The sequence below is a fragment of the Danio rerio genome, chromosome 24, assembly GCF_049306965.1.
Source record: "Danio rerio strain Tuebingen ecotype United States chromosome 24, GRCz12tu, whole genome shotgun sequence".
Lineage (NCBI taxonomy): Eukaryota > Metazoa > Chordata > Actinopteri > Cypriniformes > Danionidae > Danio > Danio rerio.
Window position 1 is genome coordinate 42,743,319 of NC_133199.1, and position 24,941 is coordinate 42,768,259.

Below are 24,941 nucleotides of genomic sequence, written 5' to 3' on the forward strand. Positions count from 1 at the left end.
CGCAAATTACTTCCAAACACTTCAGATATAGTGTGTGTTAGTAAATGCGGGACTATTGATGAACTCCAGCATAACACTGTATGATAACACTTCAGATGACTGTTCTAGAGCCTACAGCTAATCAATCCGTCAGATTCTGGAGTGCATTACAGCTCTAAATATAAATGATAAATGATCTTAAATAAAACAAATACATGTATAAAGATGGTATATAAGTATATAACTTTACTTGCATGGGAAACGGAGGCCATGTGAATGGTTTGTGAGCACAATTAAGTTCACACAGCATGCCATGCCATCTAATAATTGTAGGAAACAAGTCCAAAAGGCAGTTGACTGTAAAGCCACATAAAACAACACAGAAATACGATAAATACGCCGAGTTCAGTGGCTAATCTGCAGGATTCAGCTGAGGTGACGTGATGGCGACCAGCGAGACCTAGCTGTCACTCAAGTGGCCACGCCCTTAATTATGCAAACTTAATATAACTTAATATAAAGGAAACGGATGAGTTATAAAAAAATTCCCCCCCTCACAGTTGTCATGAAGGGTAATATCAGCTGTAATAACCAAAATCGTTTTATGTAGCAGGCTGTAAACACCTTTTTTTCTGCTGTAAAGTTGGCCATTCTAACAGTGGGCTCAATTGAAATTTGCTCTATTTTGGAGCCAGGAGCGGCCAGGACTAGCGGAATTTCAGATGAATTGCAGTTTTAGTTACTTCCGTATTGGCTTCCTGAGGGAGAGCGGGAGGTTGCTGCTTGGTAATAACCAAAGAAATCCATTTAGGCAAAGAAAACAAATCAAATTAGTTTACAAATAAGCTGTGAGGTGACCGCTTTAGAAAGTTATAATGCTTTCTATTTATTTTGAAGTGATATGAAATGAATTAGGAGATTACCCATGGCAAGTTTAACGTAAAATAGTTTGGCATTTTTACCTTTGGCCCACGGCTCTCAATGAAATTTGGTTTATGGCCCTTCATGCTAAAAAGTTTGGTCACCCCTGGTCTAGCCCAACATGGAAATTGTTGTTTATATAATGTGCAAGTTTGTGTTTTTGTGTGACTTACTATGCCTAAGGCAAACTTCAAGAGTCCAAAGGTATTGAAACAGTACAGGAATACATCTGTGTGTCAGCGCAGTCGCAGATGTGATATTGATTTAATGCATCTGTTCAACCAGCAAGAAGCATCTAATGAGTGAGTTACAGGCGATATGGTGGCTCAGTGGTCAGCACTGTCGCCTAACAAAAAGAAGGGCGCTGGTTCAAGTCGCAGCTGGATCAGTTGGCATTTCTATGTGGAGTTTGCATGTTCTCCCCGTGTTGGCGTGGGTTTCCTACTGGTGCTTCTCTTTCCCCAACAGTCCAAACACATGCGCTGTAGGTGAATTGATTAACTAAATTGGCCGTAGTGTATGAGTATGTGTGAATGAGTGTGGGTGTTTCCCAGTACTGGGTTACACCTGGAAGAGCATCCGCTGCGTGAAATATATGCTGGAAAAGTTGGTGGTTCATTCCGCTGTGGCAACCTCTGATAAATAAGGGGCTAAGCCAAGAGAAAATGTATGAATGAATGAGTTACAGTTTATATGAAATAGTCTTTTTTCTGTTTTGTCAATATATATACATATATATATATATTAATTTCAAAGATTGAGCAGAACATCAATCACTAGAGCAAGGGTTTTAGTTAAGAATGAATCTGCTAAATGAATGAATCATTATTGTCAATGATTCAGTGATTCATTCATGAAAAGAGTCATTTGCTTCGTTTCAGAATGAATCAGCAATTTTAAATGAGTTGTTAGGAGCCAAAGCCTTTTTGGATTATCAAAAAAACCTTTTAAAAGGAGTTTGTCCCTGTGTGACATGCTTTATGAGTTCATCTGTACACCTCTAGTGTGTGTGTGTGTGTGTGTGTGTGTGTGTGTGTGTGTGTGTGTGTGTGTGTGTGTGTGTGCGCGTGCGTGCGCGTGTGTGCGTGCGTGTGTGTGTGTCTGTTTGATGATAACTAGTCACCAGGATGTTTCCTGAGTGTTTTATTAGTGCTAGAAAAGTGAGTTGCTGCCCTCAGAGGCTTTACTGAGGATTTATTCCCATAGCAACAAGCTCTTATTACCTCAGCCAATCACAATTCAGAATAAACTCTCCCTGTCTCTCTTAAACACACACACACACACACACACACACACATACACACACAGCTGTTTTTATGCTGCTTTTAAAATTCGGTTCTTTGACAAACTAATAATGCATTATTATCATATTTTACTGTATTTTGCTATTGCATGATCATATTAAACAGTAAACACTTTACTCATTAGTTAATATATTCACTTGCACCAGCAAACAGTACATTTATTACAGTATTTATTCAAATTTGTTAACATTAATTAAAGAAAATAAAGTTGATCATGTTAACTTACAGCACATTAACTAACAAGCACAACTTTGAATGTTAACAATGCATTAATAAATGTTGAATTATGATTAATAAATGATGTACAAGCATTGTTTAATCCTTGTTCATGTTAGTAAGTATGTTTACTAATGGAACCAAAAATATATATTTCCAGTAATAAAAATAAACAAAGAAATGAACATGACCAAACATTCATTATTCTTAATATGTAGTTTTTTGTCATTATTTTAGTTTAATTCACTCATTTTTAAAGCTGCAACCCATCTCTGGGAAACATCCATACACAGTCATTTAAACTCATACACTACGGACAGTTTTAGCCCACCCAATTCACCTGTACCGCATGTCTTTGGACTGTGGGGGAAACCGGAGCACCCGGAGGAAACCCAAGCGAACGCAGGGAGAACATATGAATATTATTATTATTATTATTATAAAAACTTCTGATTAATCAATTTCTGCCATTTATACACTGATGCCCACCAACTGTTTAAACCCCTTATAAAAGGAATGTTTGCATAATAGGTCCTCTTTAAGACCAATAGTCCACAATATTTTTAATTGAAAAAAATAATTGCCAATATTTTAAAGTGCTCGTCATAGCAGTATCATGCATATTTATTATCGTAATATGTTAGCATTATTAAATATCGACACTAACAATGCAAATATTTTGCATCTGATATAAATCTCAGTTTGTGTTCGTCTTTTAAAAATAGTCCTACTGTACACAGAGTAAAACTGTGGTGTCTCTATATAGGACACATCAAGCCTAGCCGAGTGCTCATGTCCATATTAATTCCCAAAAATGGATCACTCTTTGCATAATTCTGCTAAATCTTTCACCTCATGTGCTTTTCTGGTTTATGTAATCAAAGGTGTTTCCTCTGCTTAGATTTCATCAGTCACAGGTTACCCTGATCTTCCTTCTGTGACTCAAAAAATGGTTTTCGGTGGATTGAAGTCAGCATTGTTTTTACATGATGTTCGGCAGCCCGAGGCCAGAAACATTACGCCCTTGGAAGGCTGTTCTGTTGCATGCTCTGATAAACTATTTCCGCCAATAATTCCCCATTTTCCAGCAGTGTTAATAGGTCAGAGAACACACCCGTCCAGTGGTTCTGCAGTATGATCTGATACTCACACCAGCTTTGATTCAATGCATTATTTATCAGCGTGATCCTTCTTGAGCCGACAGTTAGTATCACCATTGAGTCAGTCATATAATACACACACACACACACACACACACACACACACACACACACACACACACACACACACAAACACACACAGAGAGGCAGTGAGGAGTGGGATGAGGGCCAGTTCTGTTTGACCAGTGCTAATGACTGTGACTCACAGTACAAATGTCTTACTGAGTGTGTGTGATGCTTTCTGAAAACAGTGGGCCAAATGTCTGAGCGAGTGGCTCACAGGGAACTGACCCAAGCACCAACAGCATCTGAAACACACAGCTCTGAGAGAGTGCTCATTAAGAGTGCTGGGCAGATATCGAGTATTCTTATTCAAATATTTTCTTTTTAAAATGTAGGTTGATTTTTTGTTTGCCCTTTGAATGTTTTATTGGGATGGTGAATTAATGAAGATTTTTTTTATAATAAAAATATATACAATAAATGCAATAGAATTTATTATTATTATTATTTTATGTATACAGTTAAAGTCAGAATTATTAGCCCCCTTTTGATTTTGATTTTGATTTTTAAATATTTCCCAAATGATTTTTAACAGAGCAAGGAAATCTTCACAGTATGTCTGATAATATTTTTTCTTCTGGAGAAAGTCTTATTTGTTTTATTTCGGCTAGAATAAAAGCAGTTATTAATTTTTTAAAAACCATTTTTGGGACAAAATTATTAGCCCCTTTAAGCTATTTTTTTTTTGATAGTCTACAGAACAAACCATCGTTATACAATAACTTGCCTTATTACCCTAACCTGCCTAGTTCACCTAATTAACCTAGTTAAGCCTTTAAATGTCACTTTAAGCTGTATAGAAGTGCCTTATAAAATATCAAGTAAAATATTATTTACTGTCATCATGGAAAAGATAAAATAAATCAGAGTTATTAAAACTATTATGCTTACAAATGTGCTGAAACAATCTTCCCATAACAGAACAGAAATTGGGGGGAAAAAATAAACGGGCTAATAATTCTGACTTCAACTGTACATTTCGCATTCTTTTAATTAATTTCAATTATTATTATTATTATAATACACCAAATATTTGATTTAAATTTTTTTATTAGGTGTAATCATACAAATAATTATGTATAATATATAAATAATTAACAATATTAATAACTATTAATTTATCTATTTACCTGTATTTTTTCTCCTTTTAGTTGTCGTGATATAACTTTATAAATGACATAAAACAATCCAATAATTTTTCAAATGTAAATTATAATTAAAATATAAAAAATTATTCATATTAATCTTCCTTAATCCCATGTATTTTCCTCCTCTCTCTTTGTGACCTCTGTTTTGTGTACATGTTTAAGTCTTAATATCCAGTCTGAAATCCATATCTAATTGTCTCCTCTTTCTCTCTCTCTCAGTCATTCTCATTCACCTGGTTCGATGGAAGCAGTTGTGAGGAATTCTGATTGGTCCTGCGGGCGCTGCACGTTCCTCAACTCCAGCGGCTCTATGCGCTGCTCCATTTGTGAAGCTCCCCGACAGAAGCCGGATCTGAACCACATTCTGCGCCTCAGCAGTGCAGAGGAACCCCGCTGGTCCTGCCCACGCTGCACTCTCACCAACCACCACGGGTTAGGCTCCTGTTCTGTGTGTGGAGCTGCTCCGGTAACACCCAACGGACCCCTCCCACCCAAACAAACCCCGCCCACTCCGATTGACCTCGCCTCTAGCCCTGAACCTAAAGGTCAGGTGGCGAATGGGGAATCCCAGTGCATAGAGTCCAATGGGGAGGTGCCTATGAGTGGGCAGGGCTCCTCAGAGTGGGCGTGTCCTCGTTGTACTTTAGTGAATACTCCAGTTGCGTTGTCGTGTTCAGCGTGTGGTGGTCCGAGGAAACTTTCCTTACCGAAAATCCCTCCGGAGGCTCTAGTGGTACCAGAAGTGCGCACACCTGTGGCAGGGTTTCCTACGCAAACGGCAGGAGCATCTGCACCTCTTCTTATCGATCTAACCGAAGATTCTCCACCGCAGGCACCGTCTGAAACCCCATCTCCACCCCCTGTCCCGTTTCTGCCCCCTTCGTTGTCCTCACTTCAAAATAATCCTGTGCCTCGCAGCCGAAGAGAAGTCCCGCCCCCTGGGCGGCCTCCAAACCCTGGCCCCTCACCAACCTCACCTTCATCCTGCCCACCAACCAAGCCTAAACCCCTCCCACCATCAGGTAATTACCCAGTCAAGCGCCTCAGCGTGCTGGAGGAGGAGGAGCCTAATAACCCCACCCCTCCAGTCACATCTCCGCCTTCCTGGAAGTGCCCCGGATGCTCCGCCCCAACAGCTCCTCCTTCATCGTCTGCCGGGCGCTGCGATGCATGCAGAGGGTCGAGGCCGGGTTCGGGTGGTGATGTCATCGATGTGCTCGGCGAATCAGTGCGTTTCACGCCAGCGTCGCCATCCAGCCCAGACTTCAGCTCCTGGGCGTGCTCCAAATGTACGCTGCGCAACCCGACGGGCGCGGGTCACTGTACGGCCTGCGGATCCTCCAAACTGCATGGTTTCTCGGAGCCGTCCAGCTGCTCATCATGCTCTCGGAAACAACCGCACTCCCACCCGCGTGCCTTTACCTCCACCTCCTCCTCGTCCTCCATTTCGTCCCCGTCGGCGCAGGACAAGAGTGTGTGCCAGTGGACGTGTCCTGCCTGCACGCTGCTGAACGAGGGAAGGATGAAGCACTGCGCCGCATGTCACACGCCGCAGCAGTACCTGAATCTGAGGAAAACCGGGAAGCCGCTCAAGCGCAGGGAGAGCATGCATGTGGAGGCCCGCAGGCGCACGGATGAGGGAGAGGCCAAGGAATTGTGGGAAAATATCGTCAGCTTCTGTAGGGAGGTAAGATTCTGTCACTTTCATTGACACAAAAAGGAATGTACGGTAACACTTTATAATAACTACACACTATCAATCATTTATTAAGCATTAGCAAATAGTGAATTCATTATCCGTTAAGCATTAACTCTACATTAATAAACGTTAGTAAGCAGTTTATAACTGCAGCTACAAATGCTCCATTCTTGACTTATAACCACATTTAAAATGTGCTTAATTATTGTATTTTCATACTTGGTAAATAATTTATTTTTCATTACTAAATTAAGTATCGCATTATTTACAAACCAGTTGTATTTAATAGTAGTTGAGGGTTTTTAGGATCATTCAGAATGAGTTAGTAAATGATTAATAAACTATTGAAATTAACGTTTGTATGTCTTATTATTCAAGCATATATTAATGGTTACTATGTATGTTAATAGATGCTTTATTAACTCAACTTTACCTAGTTTTTTGACCTAATCTAAAGTGAGGACTATTCATGCTTTATAAATCCTTTATAAATGACAAATAAAGGTTCAGTTAAATTCTAAACAGGAAAAATGACATTATTAATTCCTATTCAATTAAAGATACACAAATGAAACTGTACTTCAAATGAAAAATAAGTCTTTGCAACCTGATCTAAAATAAAATCACTGTAGAGTTTAAACATTACATTTTATTACATTGTTTAATTATTATATTGTTGTTTTATCCAGTTTTGTTGTATTTTGAAACTCCTGTTATTCAGCAATGTTTAAACTTTACAGTAATTTTACATTTTAGAAAAGATTGCAAAGATTATTGTTCATTTGATTCTGAGCCTTTATTTGTCATTTATATGAGATTTATAAGCCATAAATAGTCCTCACTTTAGATTAGGTCACAAAACTGCATGAAGTTGAGTTAATAAAACATTTATTAACATATTAGTTGACTATTAGTATATGCCTGAATAATAAGACATATAAACGTTGATTTCAATAGTTCATTAATCATTTGAATGATCCTCATTCTGAATGATCCTAAAAACCCTCAACTACTCTTAAATACAACTGGTTTGTAAATAATGCAATACTTAATTTAGTAATGAAAAATTAATCATTTACTAAGTATGAAAATACAGTATTAAGCACATTTTAAATTTGGTTTTAAGTCAAGAATGGAGCATTTGTAGCTGCAGTTATAAACTGCTTACTAATGTTCATTAATGTAGAGTTAATGCTTAACAGATAATGAATTCACTATTTGCTAATGCTTAATAAATGATTTATAGTGTGTAGTTATTATAAAAAGTTACTGATTGTACTTATTTATGCCGAGTGTTGTGCATATAAAACTTGTTTATTGTTATTTTTAGTTCTGTTAGGTGGATACTAGATACACCATATTATTCTATTTTGCCACAGGCGATAATGATAAAAGGCTTGTTGATGCCTCCTGATAGTATCGCTAGGTTTTTCTCCCTAAATGTGCATGGACCCTTACAATCGTCCCAACTACCCCCCGCCACCCTGCTAATGGCACCCATGTTAGTGATCAATATATTGGTGCGTCTCTAGTGTATAGTGCCTCCACTAGTATACACCCTTGATCCACCTAAATACTAATGCTGCATCATCTAAACATCTGTCCTTCTGTTTGCTATTAAACCACAACTTAATCTGTCAAACTGAGCCACAAACAGAAAAACACAAAGCATTGTAAAAATAGAGGCTCAATAGATACTGCATCTGTTTCTCGGAGATGGTGGTCAGCTTTGTGTTGGAGGAGATGCTGACAGCAGTTGTCCAGCACTGTTTCAGCATCGTCCCGCAGAAAAAAACAACTCTTTAAATGGATTGCATGTGATGATGATTCACTGCCGTCAGGGCAAATGCAAATTCGCAAGTTCTTCTTGTTCTTGATCCTTTTCCATAGTCAATACAAAGTCTCAGAAAGAACACCAAAGTGTTTAGGCACTTATCATGAGTACAGTTAATACTGCTTTGAGTTCATCTTTGAAAGTGAACAACTTCCCTAATTCGGGACTCATTAATGCAGACTTGCCTGAAGATGAGTTTCCAAAAGCTTGCTTATTAAATCAGGAGTTTTCCTTTCAGATACTGTATATTTCACAGAGCAACTCATTTATTTCTGATCAACTCCTGTAATATTGATTTTATGTTTTTGCCTTAAGATCTGTAGTCAAATCAAACTGACCTTTGCTGAACCAATGGCTGAAATCAAGACAAGCCTTAGGGTCCCTCTTTATATCAAGTGGCCTTAAACTACTATGCACTTGCATTTAAATTAATCATTTGTTACATTGCACTTATTATTTACGTACATGTTTTTGCATTCTACTTAAATATTAAAAATGATCTGGATGTATTTACATCTTAAAAGTTTGACTTTTCTGTAGTCTTTATCATGGTTCATTGTCTAAAACTGACAGAAAATAAAAAGTTATTTTCTAGGCTCATACGTCTAGGAACTATACTCTCATTTTGGCATAGTAATAAAGGATCTTTGCTGTCGTACCCTGACTGCAGCATCGCAATGATTTTAAAAGCGCAATGAAATCAGCTAACCTCTGTCAATAAAACCAGCTTGCAGCAACCATGGTACGGATTAACAAAATATTAAATAGAAAATTTATGCAAAGTCTTTTTCTTTCTGTTTTTTTTTTTTTGAGCAAGATGCTAATGGTCTAATCTGATTCAATTATCTATGCTAAACTAAGCTGCAAGGGCTTCTGCCAGACTCATAAATTGTCTGAGTGGACTCAAAAATGGTAAAACTAAACTAACTGCAGTGCATCCTGGAAGTATTGATAGAGCTTTACTTTTTCCACATTTGTTTATGTCACAGTCTTATTCCAAAAGGGATTAAATTAATTTATTTCCTCAACATTGTGCACACAATCCCCCATAATGACAATGTGAAAAAAAGAGTTTTGGAAATTGTTGCAAATTTATAGAAAATGAAAAAGCTGTAAAATCACATGCACATCAGTATTCACAGACTTTGCTCAATCCTCTGTTGATGCACCTTTGTCAGCGATTACAGCCTCAAGTCTTTTTGAATATGATGCCACAAGCTTGGCACACCTGTCTTTGGGAATTACTGCCCATTCCTCTTTGCAGCACCTCTCAAGCTCTATCAGGTTGTATGGGAAGCGGCGGTGTACAGCCATTTTCAGATCTCTTCAGAGATATTTAATAGGATTTAGGTCTGGGCTCTGGCTGAGCTACTCAAGGACATTCACCGAGTTGTTGTGAAGCCACTCCATTGATATTTTGGCGCTGTGCTTTATTGCGTTGTCCTGCTGGAAGATGAACCGTCGCCCCAGTCTGAGGTCAAGAGCACTCTGAAGCAGGTCTTCATTCAGGATGTCTCTGTACATTGCTGCATTCATCTTTCCCTCTATCCTGACTAGTCTTCCAGTTCCTGCTGCTGAAAAACATCCCCACAGCATGATGCTTCCACCACCATGCTTCACTGTAGGGATGGTATTAGCCTGGTGATAAGTGCTGCCTGGTTTTCTCCAAACATAACGCCTGGCGTTCACTCCAAAGAGTTAAAGAATTTAGTTTCTTAAGATCTGAGAGTCCTTCAGATGCCAAATTCCAGGTGGGTAGTGACTTCCGTCTGGCCACTCTACTATACAGGCCTGATTGGTGGACTGCTGCACAGATAGTTGTCCTTTGGTAAGGCTCTCCTCTCTCTACAGAAGAATCAAGACTGAGTGACCATTGGGTTATTGATGACCTCGCTGACTAAGGCCCTTCTCCCCCGACCACTCAGCTTAGATGGCCGGCCAGCTCTTGGAAGAGTCCTGGTGGTTCCAAACATCTTCCACTTACAGATGATGGAGGCCGCTGTGGTCAATAGAACTCTCAGAGCAGCAGGAATGTTTGTGTAACCTTCCCCAGCCTTTTGCCTCAAGACAATCCTGTCTCAGAGGTCTACAGACAATTCCTTTGTCTTCATGCTTGGTTTATGCTTTGACATGCACTGTCAACCCTGGGCCCTTACACAGACAGGTGTAGCCTTTTCAAATCATGTCCAATCAACTGAACTGACCACAGGTGAACTCCAATGAAGCTGCTGAAACATCTCAGGAATGATCAGTGAAAACAGAATTTATCTGAGCTCAATTTAGAGCTGTGAAGGCTGTGAAAACTGATGTACATGTGATTTCTCAGCTTTCTATTTTAAATAAAATTTCACATTGTCATTATGGGGTATTGTGTGCAGAATGTTGACAAAATAAATGAATTTAATCCATTTTGGAATAAGGCTGTAACATAAAAAAGTGGAAAAAGTAAAGCGCTATCAATACTTTCAGGATGCACTGTATAGGAGAGCTAAACAAATGAGCCATTCTTTTTCAAAAATAATGGAAAAATGAGCCACTATTTCCAACAAAAGTGGAGTTTTCTTAACACCACTTCATTTAAAGTGGGAGCGACCTTAGTATAATTACCTAAGAAAGCATATCAGCTCAACAATACCTGCTATTATTATCTTATTAAATGTTAAATATGTTTAGATGCTTCTCTGTTTGTCTCTGATGTCTTTGCTTCTTGCATAATTTCCACATGAGGATCAATGCAACATTAGATCAATCCTGATGTTTTCTCTGGATCTTACATGAAGCATGCATTTTTTCAGTTTTTTTTTTGTTTGCATGGTTCATATTTGGATGGTCCCTCTGTGTTTATGGGGCACATCAGAATGCATTAGTGTTCACACTGTAAATGTGATGTGACCACAAACATCCCTGACCACCTCTGAAGACGCTGGGACTGATCTGATCCGAGGTTTGCTTGTGATGGGATCAGCTCAGATAAATGTTAATTCCAGCAGACGTGCAGCTGTGCTTTGACCCAGATGTTCACACTTCAGAACAGCTGCATACTGATCCAGTAAAGGCAAGACACTGCAGGTGAACAGGGTAAAAATATCAACCAAGATCAATCACTGTACTTGCATAGTCGACTGATTACTTTAAGATATCAATACTTTTAGCATTGGATGTGTTGTTTTAATATGAAAATTAGAGTTTATTTCATTAAATATGTGCTAATTTGCATATATGTCGTCCAAAAATATGAACATTTTGTTAAAGTCAAGTTCATATTAGAGTCAAAGCTTTTAGGAGTGTCTTCAAAATTTGAAAAATAGTGCAAACAGCCTGTGTTACTTATTAAAAATTTTGTATATTCCTTCATTTTCCTTCAGCTTAGTATTCATCAGGGGCCACCAAAGCGGAATGAACCGTCAACTATTCCAGCATATGTTTTACACAGAGGATGCCCTTCCAGGCGCAACCCAGTATTGGGAAGCATCCATACACACTCATTCACACACACACACTCATACACAACGGCCAATTTAGTTAATTAAAGTCATCTATAGCACATGTGTTTGGACTGTGGGGGAAACCAGAGCGCTCGGAGGAAACCCACGCCAACACGAGGAGTGCCAACTGGCCCAGCTGGGACTTGACCCAGTGACCTTCTTGCTGTGAGGACCCAAGTTTGTATATAATCAGGCAAATCCCCTCTGTAAATGCATTAAAAACACAGATATGAATAAACCTATTAAGTTTTGTGTATGTAAGAGCAGCTAAAATGGAGATTTTAGGCTCAGTGCAGGTGGGAAAAACCCTAAAAATGTGTATTATAAATGACATTTACGGACACACATTGGTAAAAAAAAGTCTAAAATTTAAAGTCTATTTTTTAACATCAGACAGAAAACCTTAGTATAAAAGAAGTAAAAAAAAAAATGTAAAGGAATAGTTCTCACAAAATTTACAATTACTAACCCTAAGGTGGTGCAAAACCTTTACAAGTGTCTTTATTCTATTGAACACAAACAAAGATATTTGAAAGATTATTGACGTCCATAGTTAAAAAAACAAATACTGAGAAAGTCAATGGTTGCCAACATTCTTCAAAATATCTTCTTTAGTGTTCAGTAGTAAAAAAAAAAACATTTGGAACCTCCTAAGGGTGAGTAAATAGTGAGTAAATGTTCAGTTTTAGGTGAACTATGCCTTTAAAATGTATTTTAAATGTTCTCTTTAGATTTAAATAAGGAAAAAACCATATAAAAATGTACAAAATACAATAAAAAAGTGTATTTTAGATGTTTTATATACATAAAAAATGAAACAAAAAAAGTTTAGGTGTGTTTGCCTGCAGTGTCTCTTCTTTACAAGCAATTCATTCACTCATTTTCCTTCGGCTTACTTTTTAGGGGTCGCCACAGCAGAATGAACCGCATATGTTTTGCACAGTGGATGCCCTTCCAGCCACAATCTAGTACTGAGAAACACCTACACACTCATTCACACTCACTCATACACTACGGCCAGTTTAGTGCATCAATTCCCCTATAGCGCATGTGTTTGGACTATGTGGGAAACCGGAGCACCCAGAGGAAACCCACGTGAACACGGGGAGAACATGTAAACTCCACACAGAAATGCCAACAGGCCCAGCTGGGACTCGAACCAGTGATCATCCTGCCGTGAGGCCACAGTGCTTACCACTGAGCCACCATGCCACACAACCAATTCAGTGATGCATAGCTCTCTTTGCGAATAGTATTTTAGGACTGTTAGCCTCACCGCACTTCCACGTCTGAGCACATCTTCTCAGCAGCCCCTCCGTCTGCGTTTCTCAACCTGGGAGGTGTATTTTTAGAAACGGTTGCGGCAGCAATTAAATGGCTCCCCAGAGTCAAAATGACCCCTATTCCTCCAGAATACACGTGTTTGTCCAGCAATAGAAAATAAATCAGGTGCGCTGTGAGCTGCTGCTGCCCGTGAGAGTATAGCATTGAAGGTTTATTGTTCTGCAGAATCTCTGCTGCAGTTCCGCTTCAGAAGCTTCCAGACTGTTTTATTGCAGATTTACTCTTTGTCAGACTGTAAATAGTAGTTTTTAGAAAATTGATGTACTTGCCTGCTTAAGGATGTTATGCTAGGTTACACTTAAAATGAATTCAGTTACATTCCATGTGTATTTGTGTGCAGAGTTTATGCTTACTTATTAATGGTAAATTAATAAAGTTATTCATTTAAAACCACATGAATTTAAAGCACTAATGAAAGACTTCTCACACTTTTGCTATTAGATTAGTTGGTAACACTTTACAATAAGGTTCATTAGTTAATGCATTTACTAACATGGACTAATCATGAACAACACATGTACAGTATTTATTAATCATAATTGAACATTTACTAATGTATTATTAACATCCAAGTCCATGCTTGTTAACATTAGTTAATGCACCATGAGTTAACAAACTAACAATGAACAACTGTATTTTCATTAACTAACGTTAACTAACATGAACAAATACAGTAGTCGATGTATTGTTCATTATTTGTTCATGTTAGTAAATGCATTAAATAACATTAATTAATGAACCTTATTGTAAAGTCTGACCGATTAGTTTTTATGTACCTATTTAAGGTTGGCAGTTTGTCACATGCATTTGTAAAAGCATGTAGCTACTTATTTTAGCCATATTACAAACTTGTTAGGTTAATACGTATTGTAAATATTATTTATGGTCAATGAGATGCAAATAAATATCATTTATATTATATGTTCAATTATAGCAAATGAGGAGTGTGTGTGGGCTGGTAAACTGCTAAATATATTTTAGAAATAATTAATTCATTCATTTTCTTTTTGGCTTAGTCCCTTTATTAATCCGGGGTCACCACAGCAGAAGGAAACCACCAACTTATCCAGCATATGTTTTACGCAGCAGATGCCCTTCCAGCTGCAACCCATCTCTGGGAAACACCCATACACACTCGCTCACACTCATACACTAGGGACGATTTAGCCAACCCAATTCACTTCTACCGCACGTCTTTGGACTGTGGGGGAAACCAGAGCACCCATGCAAACGCAAGGAAAACATGCAAACTCCACACAGAAATGCCTATTGACCCAGCCGAGGCTCGAACCATCGTCCTTTTTGTTGTGAGGTGACAGCACTACCTACTGCACCACCGTGTCACCCTTTTAGAAATAATTATGATTGTATAAATAATTGATTGTGGAAAATGTCAAACATATAAAGTATAATATAAATTTTAATACATAATTTTTTTTTACATTTTTGTCTGTTTAATGCAAATAAGTCTTTTATAACTGATAAAACTGTTTTACACCACATTTATAAAAAAAATATAGATATATATATATATGTATATATAGTGTGCGATACTTTCAACTGTCAAGTGCGCGCTGTGTCGCGGCGCAGAGCGGCGCATATGGTGTGTGACGCCCTTTATGCAGATGAGAGACTTTTGTAACTAATTTCTGTTTTAAACCATATTCAGTAATTAAAAGTAAAATTCTACACATATTATTTAATGATTTCAAATATTTACTTGTTATTACATGTGATAATGAATATATATATTATATATATATATATATAATATTTATTTATTTATTTATATACTTTTATTACTGATTCCCATTTTACACATTTCCTAAAAATAAACAAAAACATCTAAAATTAAAATGATACTCACATTATTTAATGACAGCAGATGTTTACATGTGGTTAATTAAATTAAAAAATATATATTTTTGTATGTATTTAATGCAGATCAGACTTCTGTAACTGATACCTATTGTGCAGCATTCATTTATTAATTTTCCTTCAGCTTAGTCCCTTTATTCATCAAGGTTCGCCACAGCGGAATGAACCGCCAACTTATCCAGCATATGTTTTACACAGCGGATGCCCTTCCAGCTGCAACCCAGTACAGGAAAACACCCATACACACTAATACACTATGGCCAATTTCATTCATTCAATACATCTATGCGCATGTGTTTGGACTGAGGGGAAAACCGGAGCACCTGGAGGAAACCCACGCCAACACGGGGAGAACATGCAAACGCCAAACAGAAATGCCAGCTGACCTAGCTGAGGCTCGAACCAATCTTCTTGCTGTGATGGGACAGTGCTAACCACTGAGCCACCATGTCACCCATTATTTTGCAGCATATTTATTCAAAATATTTCACGATTTCATATATTCACGTGTGCATGTGATATCTTAATGGGCAAATAAGATCTATTTAATACAGATAAAACTTTTGCAACCGATTCCTATTTAAAAATATACCATTTTAGATTAAAATGATGCACACATTATTTTTAAATTTACATCTGTGTGTGAGATATCTTACAGTGCTGTGGTGTGTTTGTTGCAGAACGCAGTGAATTTCGTGGATGACAGTTTTCCTCCTGGTCCTCGATCGGTCGGTTTCCCGGAAAACGACAGCGTCCAGCAGCGGATCAAGAAGTGGCTCCGTCCTCATGAGATCAACTGCAATAACTTTAAGGATCGCGGTGTGAAGTGGTCTGTGTTCAGGACACCCCGTCCCTCAGATATTCTGCAAGGCCTTCTGGGAAACTGCTGGTAAGAGAAGAGCTCCATATAAAGCACTGCACCGTATATTACATACAGTAGCATATACAGTAATATGAACAGTATGCGAGTCAGCATGTTTAAAGGGACAGTTCACCCTAAAATGAGAATTCTGTCCTCATTTACTTGCTCTTTATTTGTTTCAAAGTCAAACCTGTATGAGTTTTGAACACAAAAGAAGATATTTCGAAGAATGCTGAAAATAGAGAAAGTTGGATGTTTTAATCGTCATTTATAAATGACACTAAGAAAATTTCATTTTTAAAAACACTAATGACATTTAACCTGTACAATAAAATTTTAGTAATGTCACATGACATCTTTAGCCAACTGAACTAAAAGATAGTGGCCATTAGCTTTACATAATTAGAAAACACAAACTAAATGAGACACCAGCACACATTAGGTGACATGCTCTCACAGCAAGATGGTGAGTTCATTTTTAACTATAAAATCATAAAAACTCTTAAACAATAATATATTGTACATTTTAGGATGTTTTCTAAAGATTTCTGTAATTTTTTATCCACATTTTAGAAAAACAATAACTCCAAAACACAAAAATCTGCGCATCATGTAAAAAATTAGTCATTTGGCGGAATGAACCGCCAACTTATCCAGCATATGTTATAAGCAGGCCTTCCAGCTGCAACCCAGTACTGGGAAACATCCATACACTGTCATTCACACACATACACTACAGCCAATTTTAGCATATTCACCAATGCCATGTGTTTGGACTATGGAAACCGGAGCACCCAGGGAAACCCATGCCAACATGGGGAGAACATGCAAACTCCACACAGAAATGCCAACTGGCCCATCCAAGGCTCGAACCAGGGACCTTCATGCTACCCACTGTGCCACCGTGTCACCTAAAGTTTTTGATTTATATGATGATATTGAATGTAATTGTATTGCCTGTTTTTTGTGACCCCTTCAAAGCAGTGTTTCTCAACCACGTTCCTGGAGGACCACCAGCACTGCATGTTTTGGATGTCTCCTTTATCTGTCACACCCATTACAGGGTTTCAGTCTCTGCTAATGAGCTGATGATCGGAATCAGGTGTGTTTGGTTAAGGAGACATGGAAAATGTGCAGAGCCAGTGGTCCTCCAGGAACGTTGTTGAGAAACACTGATTTAAAATATATCAATATTATAAAATGAGAAGTGTGGCTGCTGATGTGGATGTGTGGCGAAGCCAAAGATAAATTTCCTCTTGTGGACAATAAAGAAACGGAACTAAATTCAAGAAACTCATAAAGGTTTGGTACTGCTTGAGGGTGAATAAATAGTACACTTTAATTTTTGGGTGAACTATCCCTTTAATGCATTAATGATGAGACGCTGCAGGCCACAACACTGTTTTTCACCTGTCAATTCTGTTTGTTTGTTTTTTTGTCTTTTCATATAAAGTGTTTTTGTTTTTTTAAATGAATGGAGAGGAAAATCCATACTGCACTTTGTGTTTTTTACTACACTTCAATTAAATTGTGTCTGTAAATTTAAACCACAATACATATATTTAAAGGCTGCTTTCACCATAAATCTCCATTTAAACATGCCAAACTGCAGATTTTTTTTCATATTAACTTTCCTTCGGCTTAGTCCCTTTATTTATCAGGGGTCTCCACCACAGCGGAATTAACCACCAACTATTCCAGCATATGTTTTGCCCTTCCAGCTGCAGCCCAGTACTGTGATACAGTACTAGAGGGGGTTCGTTTTAGGTTGCTAGGCAACTATGAACCATTTTCTTAGAGCACAGGCGTCAAACTCAGTTCCAAAAGGGCCGCAGCTCTGCACAGTTTAGTTCCAACCCTAATTAAACACACCTGATCAAACTAATTGAGTCCTTCAGGCTTGTTTGAAACCTACAGGTAAGTGTGTTGAAGCAGGGTTGGAACTAAACTGTGCAGGGCTTCGGCCCTCCAGGAATTGAGTTTGACACCCCTGTCTTAGAGGATGACAAGCTGATAAAACATTGCTGTCACTCCGATACAAGTTTTATTTATGGAAAAAAATTACTAATCACTGCAGTGTTTGGGTGTTCTGTGTTTGACTGCAATAATTAGTCTACCGAAATGTGAATATTCCATACAAAGTATGAAGCTCATTGGTCAGTTCTTGTCACGTGACATGCAGCATTCATTCATCTTGGTGCCTCCTGAAGCGCCACGCCACTTGTGCACACCTACATTGGAAATAACAAACTTGTATGAACTCTAGAAAAGACGCTATATGTGAACGCCTCCTAAAAGGCCGCCATCATTTGCGTTCTCCAGCAGTTGATCTTCTTGTACAGACATGCTGGATTCACCTGATTTGTTGACAAATGGGTTGCGGATCTATTCCTTGGCAGGTTGCAGGTCCTTCACTTGGCATTTTCCCATTAGCTAAGAAACTTTCCATAGTCGTCTGTTTCTCTCTCATTTTGCTGCATGTGGGTTTAATTTGGGAGACCAACTGACCGAGATGTAAGCAAGTGAATATGCTCATTTTTTAAAATAAAAGATTTTTCAATATAAAAGATTGTTTAGACTTTAAAGATTATAAATAAAACGGAAATAATTAATGCTTTCTTGTGCGGCCAGATACCAATTGATCCACCTGATGGTTGAGGACCACTGGTTTAGACAATCTCTAGCATTGAGTTGATCTGTATTGTTGTTCACAGAGTCTTGATTTGTTTTTGAATTGTTCATGCTGTATTTTTCAGGTTTCTGAGTGCGCTGGCGGTGTTGGCGGAGCGGCCGGAGTTGGTGGAGCGAGTGATGATCACCAGAAGCATCTGTCAGGAAGGAGCCTATCAGGTCCGGCTCTGTAAAGACGGCATGTGGACCACCGTTTTAGTGGACGACATGCTGCCCTGTGACGAATACGGCTTTCTGCTCTTCTCGCAGGTTTGTTCTGCTGTAGTTTCTTAAAGGTCTCGTGAAGTGCTTTGAAAGGTGCACTTTTTATTACCTTTAAAGAGATTGTGATTTAGTTTGATGCCTAATCTGCTTTTGATTGTTTAAATTAAACTGAACTGAATGATATTAAAGTGATGTTTGCACCACATCTGCACTTTGAAATCTCAGCAACAGCTGGAGGTTTGTAGTCCACAGCATGTTACTGCAATGTTTACAGTGCTGATCCTATACTCCTGGGTTTCTTCCCACCACAGTTTTGTTTTAAAATGGCGGCCACGTGAAATAAGCATATAGATGTCCCTAAAACTAACAGACTGAAACTAACTGAAAAACTTTAGTTTAATTTCACAGGACATTTAAAGTTTGTGTGAATCAAAAGTTGCTAAGACTTTATATGTCATAATATGAAAGGTATTTCTTTCTAATGTTAGGATCATTTTAGAAAAAGTCACCAAACGTCAAGATAAAATGCATTATCTTTTTTTCTGCTGTTAAAATGGTGCCCAGATCATTTTTGACCTACAGCTGAAGTCAGAAAATATTAGCTTTTCCTGTTCAATCATAATATTTCATGATTCATGATTATATTCATGATCATAATTATTTTATATATATTTTTCCCAAGTTACTGATTCTTTTTGTCATGATGACTTTTTTTTCAAGGCACTAGTATTCAGCTTAAAGTGACATTTAAAGGCTTAACTAGGCAGGTTAGAGTAATTAAGCAAGTCATTGTATAACAGTGGTTTGTTCTGTAGACAATCCAAAACTATATCACTTAGGGGGCTAATAATATTGACCTTAAAATGGTGTTTAAAAAATTAAAAACTGCATTTATTCTAGCCAAAATAAAACAAATAAGACTTTCTCCAGAAGAAAAAATATTACCAGACATATAATAAACATAATTTAGGACATATTTGAGAAACATTTACCAGAGGGCTGAACATGAGAGTCAGTGTTTGTGTTTCCACATGTGTGTGTTTCCATGTGTTAGGCTCAGCGGAGGCAGCTGTGGGTTGCACTGATAGAGAAGGCTCTGGCCAAGCTGCATGGCTCTTATTTTGCGCTTCAGGCCGGTCGAGCGATCGAGGGTCTGGCAACGCTCACCGGAGCCCCCTGTGAGAGTCTGATGCTGCAGGTCAGCTCAACAAACCCTCGAGAAGAGCCCATCGACACTGACCTCATCTGGGCCAAAATGCTGAGCTCCAAAGAGGCCGGGTAACACTAACACACACTCACTGTTAAATAAAAAAAAAACACACACAAACAAAAGGAGCTTCAGGGGATTCTCTCAAATATACAAAACAAAGCTAGATGTTAACGTCTAAAAAACGTTATATTGGCTTGAGAAAGACTGTTGGAAGTAGTTTAAGGTCGAAGCAAGAAATAAAAAGCATAAGTAGATAGATAGATAGATAGATAGATAGATAGATAGATAGATAGATAGATAGATAGATAGATAGATAGATAGATAGATAGATAGCTTGTTTCTAGTATGAATTCTAAATAGCTTGTTTCTAGTATGAATTGGCATGTTGCTAGCATGTTTCCAGTATGAATTAACATGTTGATAACATGTTTCTAGTACAAATTAGCATGTTGTTAGCATGATTTAGAATGAAATAGCATGTTTTAAATACGAAATAGCCTGTTTTAGCATGATTTTAGAATTAAACATGTTCATAGCATGTTTCTAGTATAAATTAGCATGTTGATAACATGTTTTAGTATGAATTAGCATGTTGCTAGCATGTTTCCTGTATAAATTAGCCTTTTTGCTAGTATGTTTCTAGTAATAATATGCATGTTGTTAACATGTTTCCAGTATAAACTTGCTTGTTGATTGCATGTATTTTAGTATGTATTAGCATATTATAAGCATGATTTTAGAATTGAATAGCATGATTATAGTATGTTTCAGCATGAATTAGCATGTTGGTAGCATGTTTCCAATATGAATTAGCATGTTGATAACATGTTTCTAGTACAAATTAGCTTGTTGTTGGCATGATTTAGAATGAAATAGCATGTTTCTAATACGAAATAGCCTGTTTTAGCATGATTTTAGAATAAAATATGTTCATAGCATGTTTCTAGTAATCATGCTAATAACAGGAGTACTAGAAGCATGCTATCAACATGCTGTTTTATACTAAAATCATGCTAAAACATGCTTTAGTATGAAATAGCATGTTGATAGCATGTTTCTAGTACTAATTAGCCTGTTTTTAGCATGACTTAGTATGAAATAGTATAGCTGCGTCCCAGATCGCATACTTATGCATTATTCTACGCCATTTTGTACTCTCTAAAAATAATAAGAGCACTTTAACTACCCAGATGATACACTCATTCAGCCGGTAAAATGAAGTGTGTAATGATGGACACTTCAAGCACTCAATGACAGCAGTTAAGCTCACGTAGCGGAAGAGGCGGAGCTATTGGGCGCACATGTTGGATTACTTTATTTTTGATGGTGAAAAGCAAAATTCTCCTACAAGACTGATTATAGCGGCTTCCGATGGTGAATCCGGTTATACTCATGGCAGGTATTATTTGATAGTTTGGTCATTTATTCCACTGATTTGGCCATCAAACGTCATCAGGAAAACGGTTTGAATTTCCACTTAGTAAAAAAAACATTAGTGCTCCATTTGGGACACCACTACATGCATGTACTATGCTGTTGAGTGTGTAAGTGCATAAGTACATAGTGCATGAGTGCTTAGTGAATAGTGTGCCATTTGAGACGCAGCTTATGTTTCTAGTACGAATTAGCATGTTGTTAACATGATTTTAGTATAAATTAGCATGTTTTTAGCATGTATGAGGCCGGGTAACACTAACACACACTCACTGCTAAATCAAACAAAAGGAGTTACAGATGCGATTAGTGGGCTAATCAGATGAATCATTCTTTAAAGTATATGAAACAAAATAATAAACTTTAACTTATTTTTCATGTGCCCTGGACTAGTTTTACACACTGAGCTGTCATATCAGTGCTACACACTAAACTCATTTCAGGCAGATTATAAGATGTCAAGGCCTCTTTTATCATGTATACTGAAGGCAGAAAGCCAATAAATCAATTTTAAAAGGAAGCAAAAGCCTTCTCGAGTGTCATCACAAGTTAGGAAGTGTCTTTCAAAGGTTTTCTAGATTTCTTGCTAATTACGGGCTCAAATTACAGGGCAATTAGTGCCAAGCATTAGCTGTGCACACAGTATAACAACTGAATAACACAGCTCATTCTGCAAAAGATTGATTATTATTTAAAAATAACAAAAATATACATATTATTTAATACATATTTTAAAGTTTGTAATAAATCTGTACATTTTTATTAATAATTTTTAATAAACTATCTGTATGAAACTAATTTGAAATAGCCTGTTTTAGCATGATTTAGAATGAAATATGTCCATAGCACATTTCTTGTATAAATTAGCATGTTGATAACATTTTGTTATGAATAAGCATGTTGCTAGCATGTTTCCATTATAGATTAGCCTTGTTGCTAGCATGTTTCTAGTATTAATTTGCATGTTGTTAACATGTTTCCAGTATGAAATAGCTTGTTGATTGCATGTTTTATAGTATGTATTAGCATATTGTTAGCATGATTTTAGAATTGAATAGCATGGTTATAGTATGTTTTCAGTATGAATTAGCATGTTGGTAGCATGTTTCCAATATGAATTAGCTTGTTGATAACATGTTTCTAATTATAAATTAGCATTTTGGTTACATGTTGATTGCATGTTTCATAGGAAGAATTAGCATACTGTTAGCATGATTTTAGTAGATGCTAATTATTGCATATTTTTAGTCATTAAGTTAAACAATAGCTTCGTCGTTATAATTAATTTAAACTGTTTTAGTGTTTGTTTTGTGAAAAAAAATATAAGCAAACTTATACAAATATGAGTTATAAACATTATCTATTCATAATGTCGCAGTACATTTTCACATAATGCCTTAAACACATAATATAATCCTGTTTTAGCAGTATTGGCATTACATTTATAAGATAATCTTAATAATATTTGGTCTCACATACACATTGTATCCTCAGCGAAGCCTGGTACACAAACACGATTTACACATGTTTCAATAATACTGTACTATAAAGTTACATTCACGTAGTTAATAGGGATGCTGCAATACTCTGTATAATGCTGAACTATTCCGTGCGACCTCCATCGTTCAATACAAATATGGATTTTGTGGTTTCTGTGGGTTTCATTAAGTCAAACCTAAGACTTTTTAAGGATAAAGTCATACGTTGTACTAATTTTGTATGCAATAATAAGTATAATGCCATAAAAAAGTGTTTATTTAGTTAGTATGTATTGCATTGGTTTTGAGGGGAGAATAACTTGTGGATATTCATTGGCTGACTGTGATTGGCTCTTGTCTCAGTTTCCTGATGGGTGCGTCCTGTGGGGGCGGGAACATGAAGGTGGATGATGCTGTGTATGAATCTCTGGGGCTCCGCCCACGACATGCCTACTCCATACTGGACGTCAGAGACGTGCAGGGCTACAGGTCAGACTCAATCACAACATGCATATGATTTCTGACCTAAAATGACTGATTTTACTGCATCTTTATTTTCCATTTAAAATTTACAGCAATATTTGTGAATTTGAATAGATATGTTATGTGGGCTAAAATTACGTTTAAATATCAGTTTCCAATATAATAGTACTTGTTGATGAGAAGTTTTACGGTAGGTTTAGACAATTCAAAATCATTTTGTAATAAATTAATTAATTATCTTTTACATATTGACATTTACTTTTTGTTATAATTTTTTAAACAGGAAAAGATAAAAAGATAATCGGGCTGACTCAGCATGAATGCTGTTTTTCAGCAGGTTCCTGCTCTGCAGAACATAAAAACAGACAGACATCTCATCCATCAACACAGTACAAACAATCACCAAACATAACATAGAGAAAAGCAGGCTACTGTCTCAGTGGCTACATCGATAGTTGACCATCAGATGACGAGCATGTGATTTTTTTTAAAAAGTCTCAGTGTTGGTAATGTTTTTAGATGTTGTGGGATCTCATTCCTGCCTTTTGTAAATACATAAAACAAAGATCTCTGTCCATAACAGCTTTTAAAAGCCGATAATGGCAAACATCCATTTGTTACAGATCTGGTGGAACGATCAGTGTTAAGTTTTGGTACCAAAGCACAAAGGGCTGCTGAGGTAGCGCTATTTAAAATGTGATAGTACAGTTTAATCCCTGTGTTCATCATGTAGTTTTGAAATGTTAAAGCATTAGAACGTGATAGAGCAAAACAGTGATGTGTCCATCCAGGAAGTCTGATGTGGATCTTATAGGTCCTATTGTACAGTCTAGCTATTGGCTCCAAGATATCATTTGTTGTGAGAGACCAAACAGGCAAACAATAAAGCCTGGTTTATACTTCTGCGTCAGGTGACCGGCGTAACCCACGGCGCATGCAACGTGTGTAGCTGTGCATTTATACTTCTGCACGCTGTCTCTGTTGGTCTGCATTAATACTTCCGCAACGCTAGTTGGTAGTGAGGTGTAAATGTTCCTCTGTGTCGAGTTTCTTCGCTGCTTTTTTGCTTTTTCTGAACACTTCCGGCAGGTCCGGATTGGCTAATCGGGAGGACCGGGAGAATTCCCGGTGGGCAGGTCTGTTTTTTGGCCGCGAGGGCCGGTGTCCCTAGCTGCTTGCACTCTCAGCAGTCACACTTTTTTGTTCTATTTATTTATTTGACCATAGCTTTACTCTTTTTAATCATTATTTTGCCGCAGTGCCGCTCTTTTTTTTATTTTCTCGCAGCCCCGTGAGAAAAATGCAGCCTGCAGGTTAACTAACGTTAATGATGATGATGTAATGTAACTATCGACCCCAAACAGCGGCACCTTAGTGAATATAAGAATTCGAATAAAATGAATAAAACACCTGCTCAATGAAAATCAAATGATTCACTACATTAATAAATCTGACATAACTTGATCAGAAATCTAAAAATAGGAGAAAAAGATTGAGCCATCAGGGTCGCAAGTCATTAGTTATTTTTTACTTTACTGAAATAGCGCC

The 24,941-nt window shown here is 37.4% G+C and overlaps 1 protein-coding gene and 1 long non-coding RNA gene across 5 annotated transcripts in view; one reads left to right on the forward strand and one right to left on the reverse strand.

Moving 5' to 3' along the window:
- capn15 (calpain 15) overlaps window positions 1–24,941 on the forward strand; it is a 55,822-nt gene that overhangs the window by 17,287 nt on the left and 13,594 nt on the right. For both annotated transcript variants that reach the window (XM_002663847.8, XM_021470406.3), the window contains 5 exons: window positions 5,011–6,478; window positions 15,712–15,920; window positions 18,650–18,833; window positions 19,843–20,066; window positions 23,274–23,399. In XM_002663847.8, coding sequence (XP_002663893.2) covers window positions 5,011–6,478; window positions 15,712–15,920; window positions 18,650–18,833; window positions 19,843–20,066; window positions 23,274–23,399 — 2,211 coding nt within the window. The remainder of the gene's footprint in view (window positions 1–5,010; window positions 6,479–15,711; window positions 15,921–18,649; window positions 18,834–19,842; window positions 20,067–23,273; window positions 23,400–24,941) is intronic.
- The window catches only part of LOC141380770 (uncharacterized), a 38,021-nt gene continuing 22,214 nt past the window's right edge, over window positions 9,135–24,941 (reverse strand). Inside the window, exons 7-9 of one of the 3 annotated variants that reach the window (XR_012399564.1) lie at window positions 19,781–20,086; window positions 15,688–15,917; window positions 9,135–11,387 (exon numbers count right to left, since the gene is read on the reverse strand). This is a non-coding gene — a long non-coding RNA (uncharacterized lncRNA). Of the gene's footprint in view, window positions 11,388–15,006; window positions 15,918–19,780; window positions 20,087–24,941 lie in introns of those variants that run through there. The other 2 variants (XR_012399565.1, XR_012399563.1) reach the window with 2 other exon arrangements.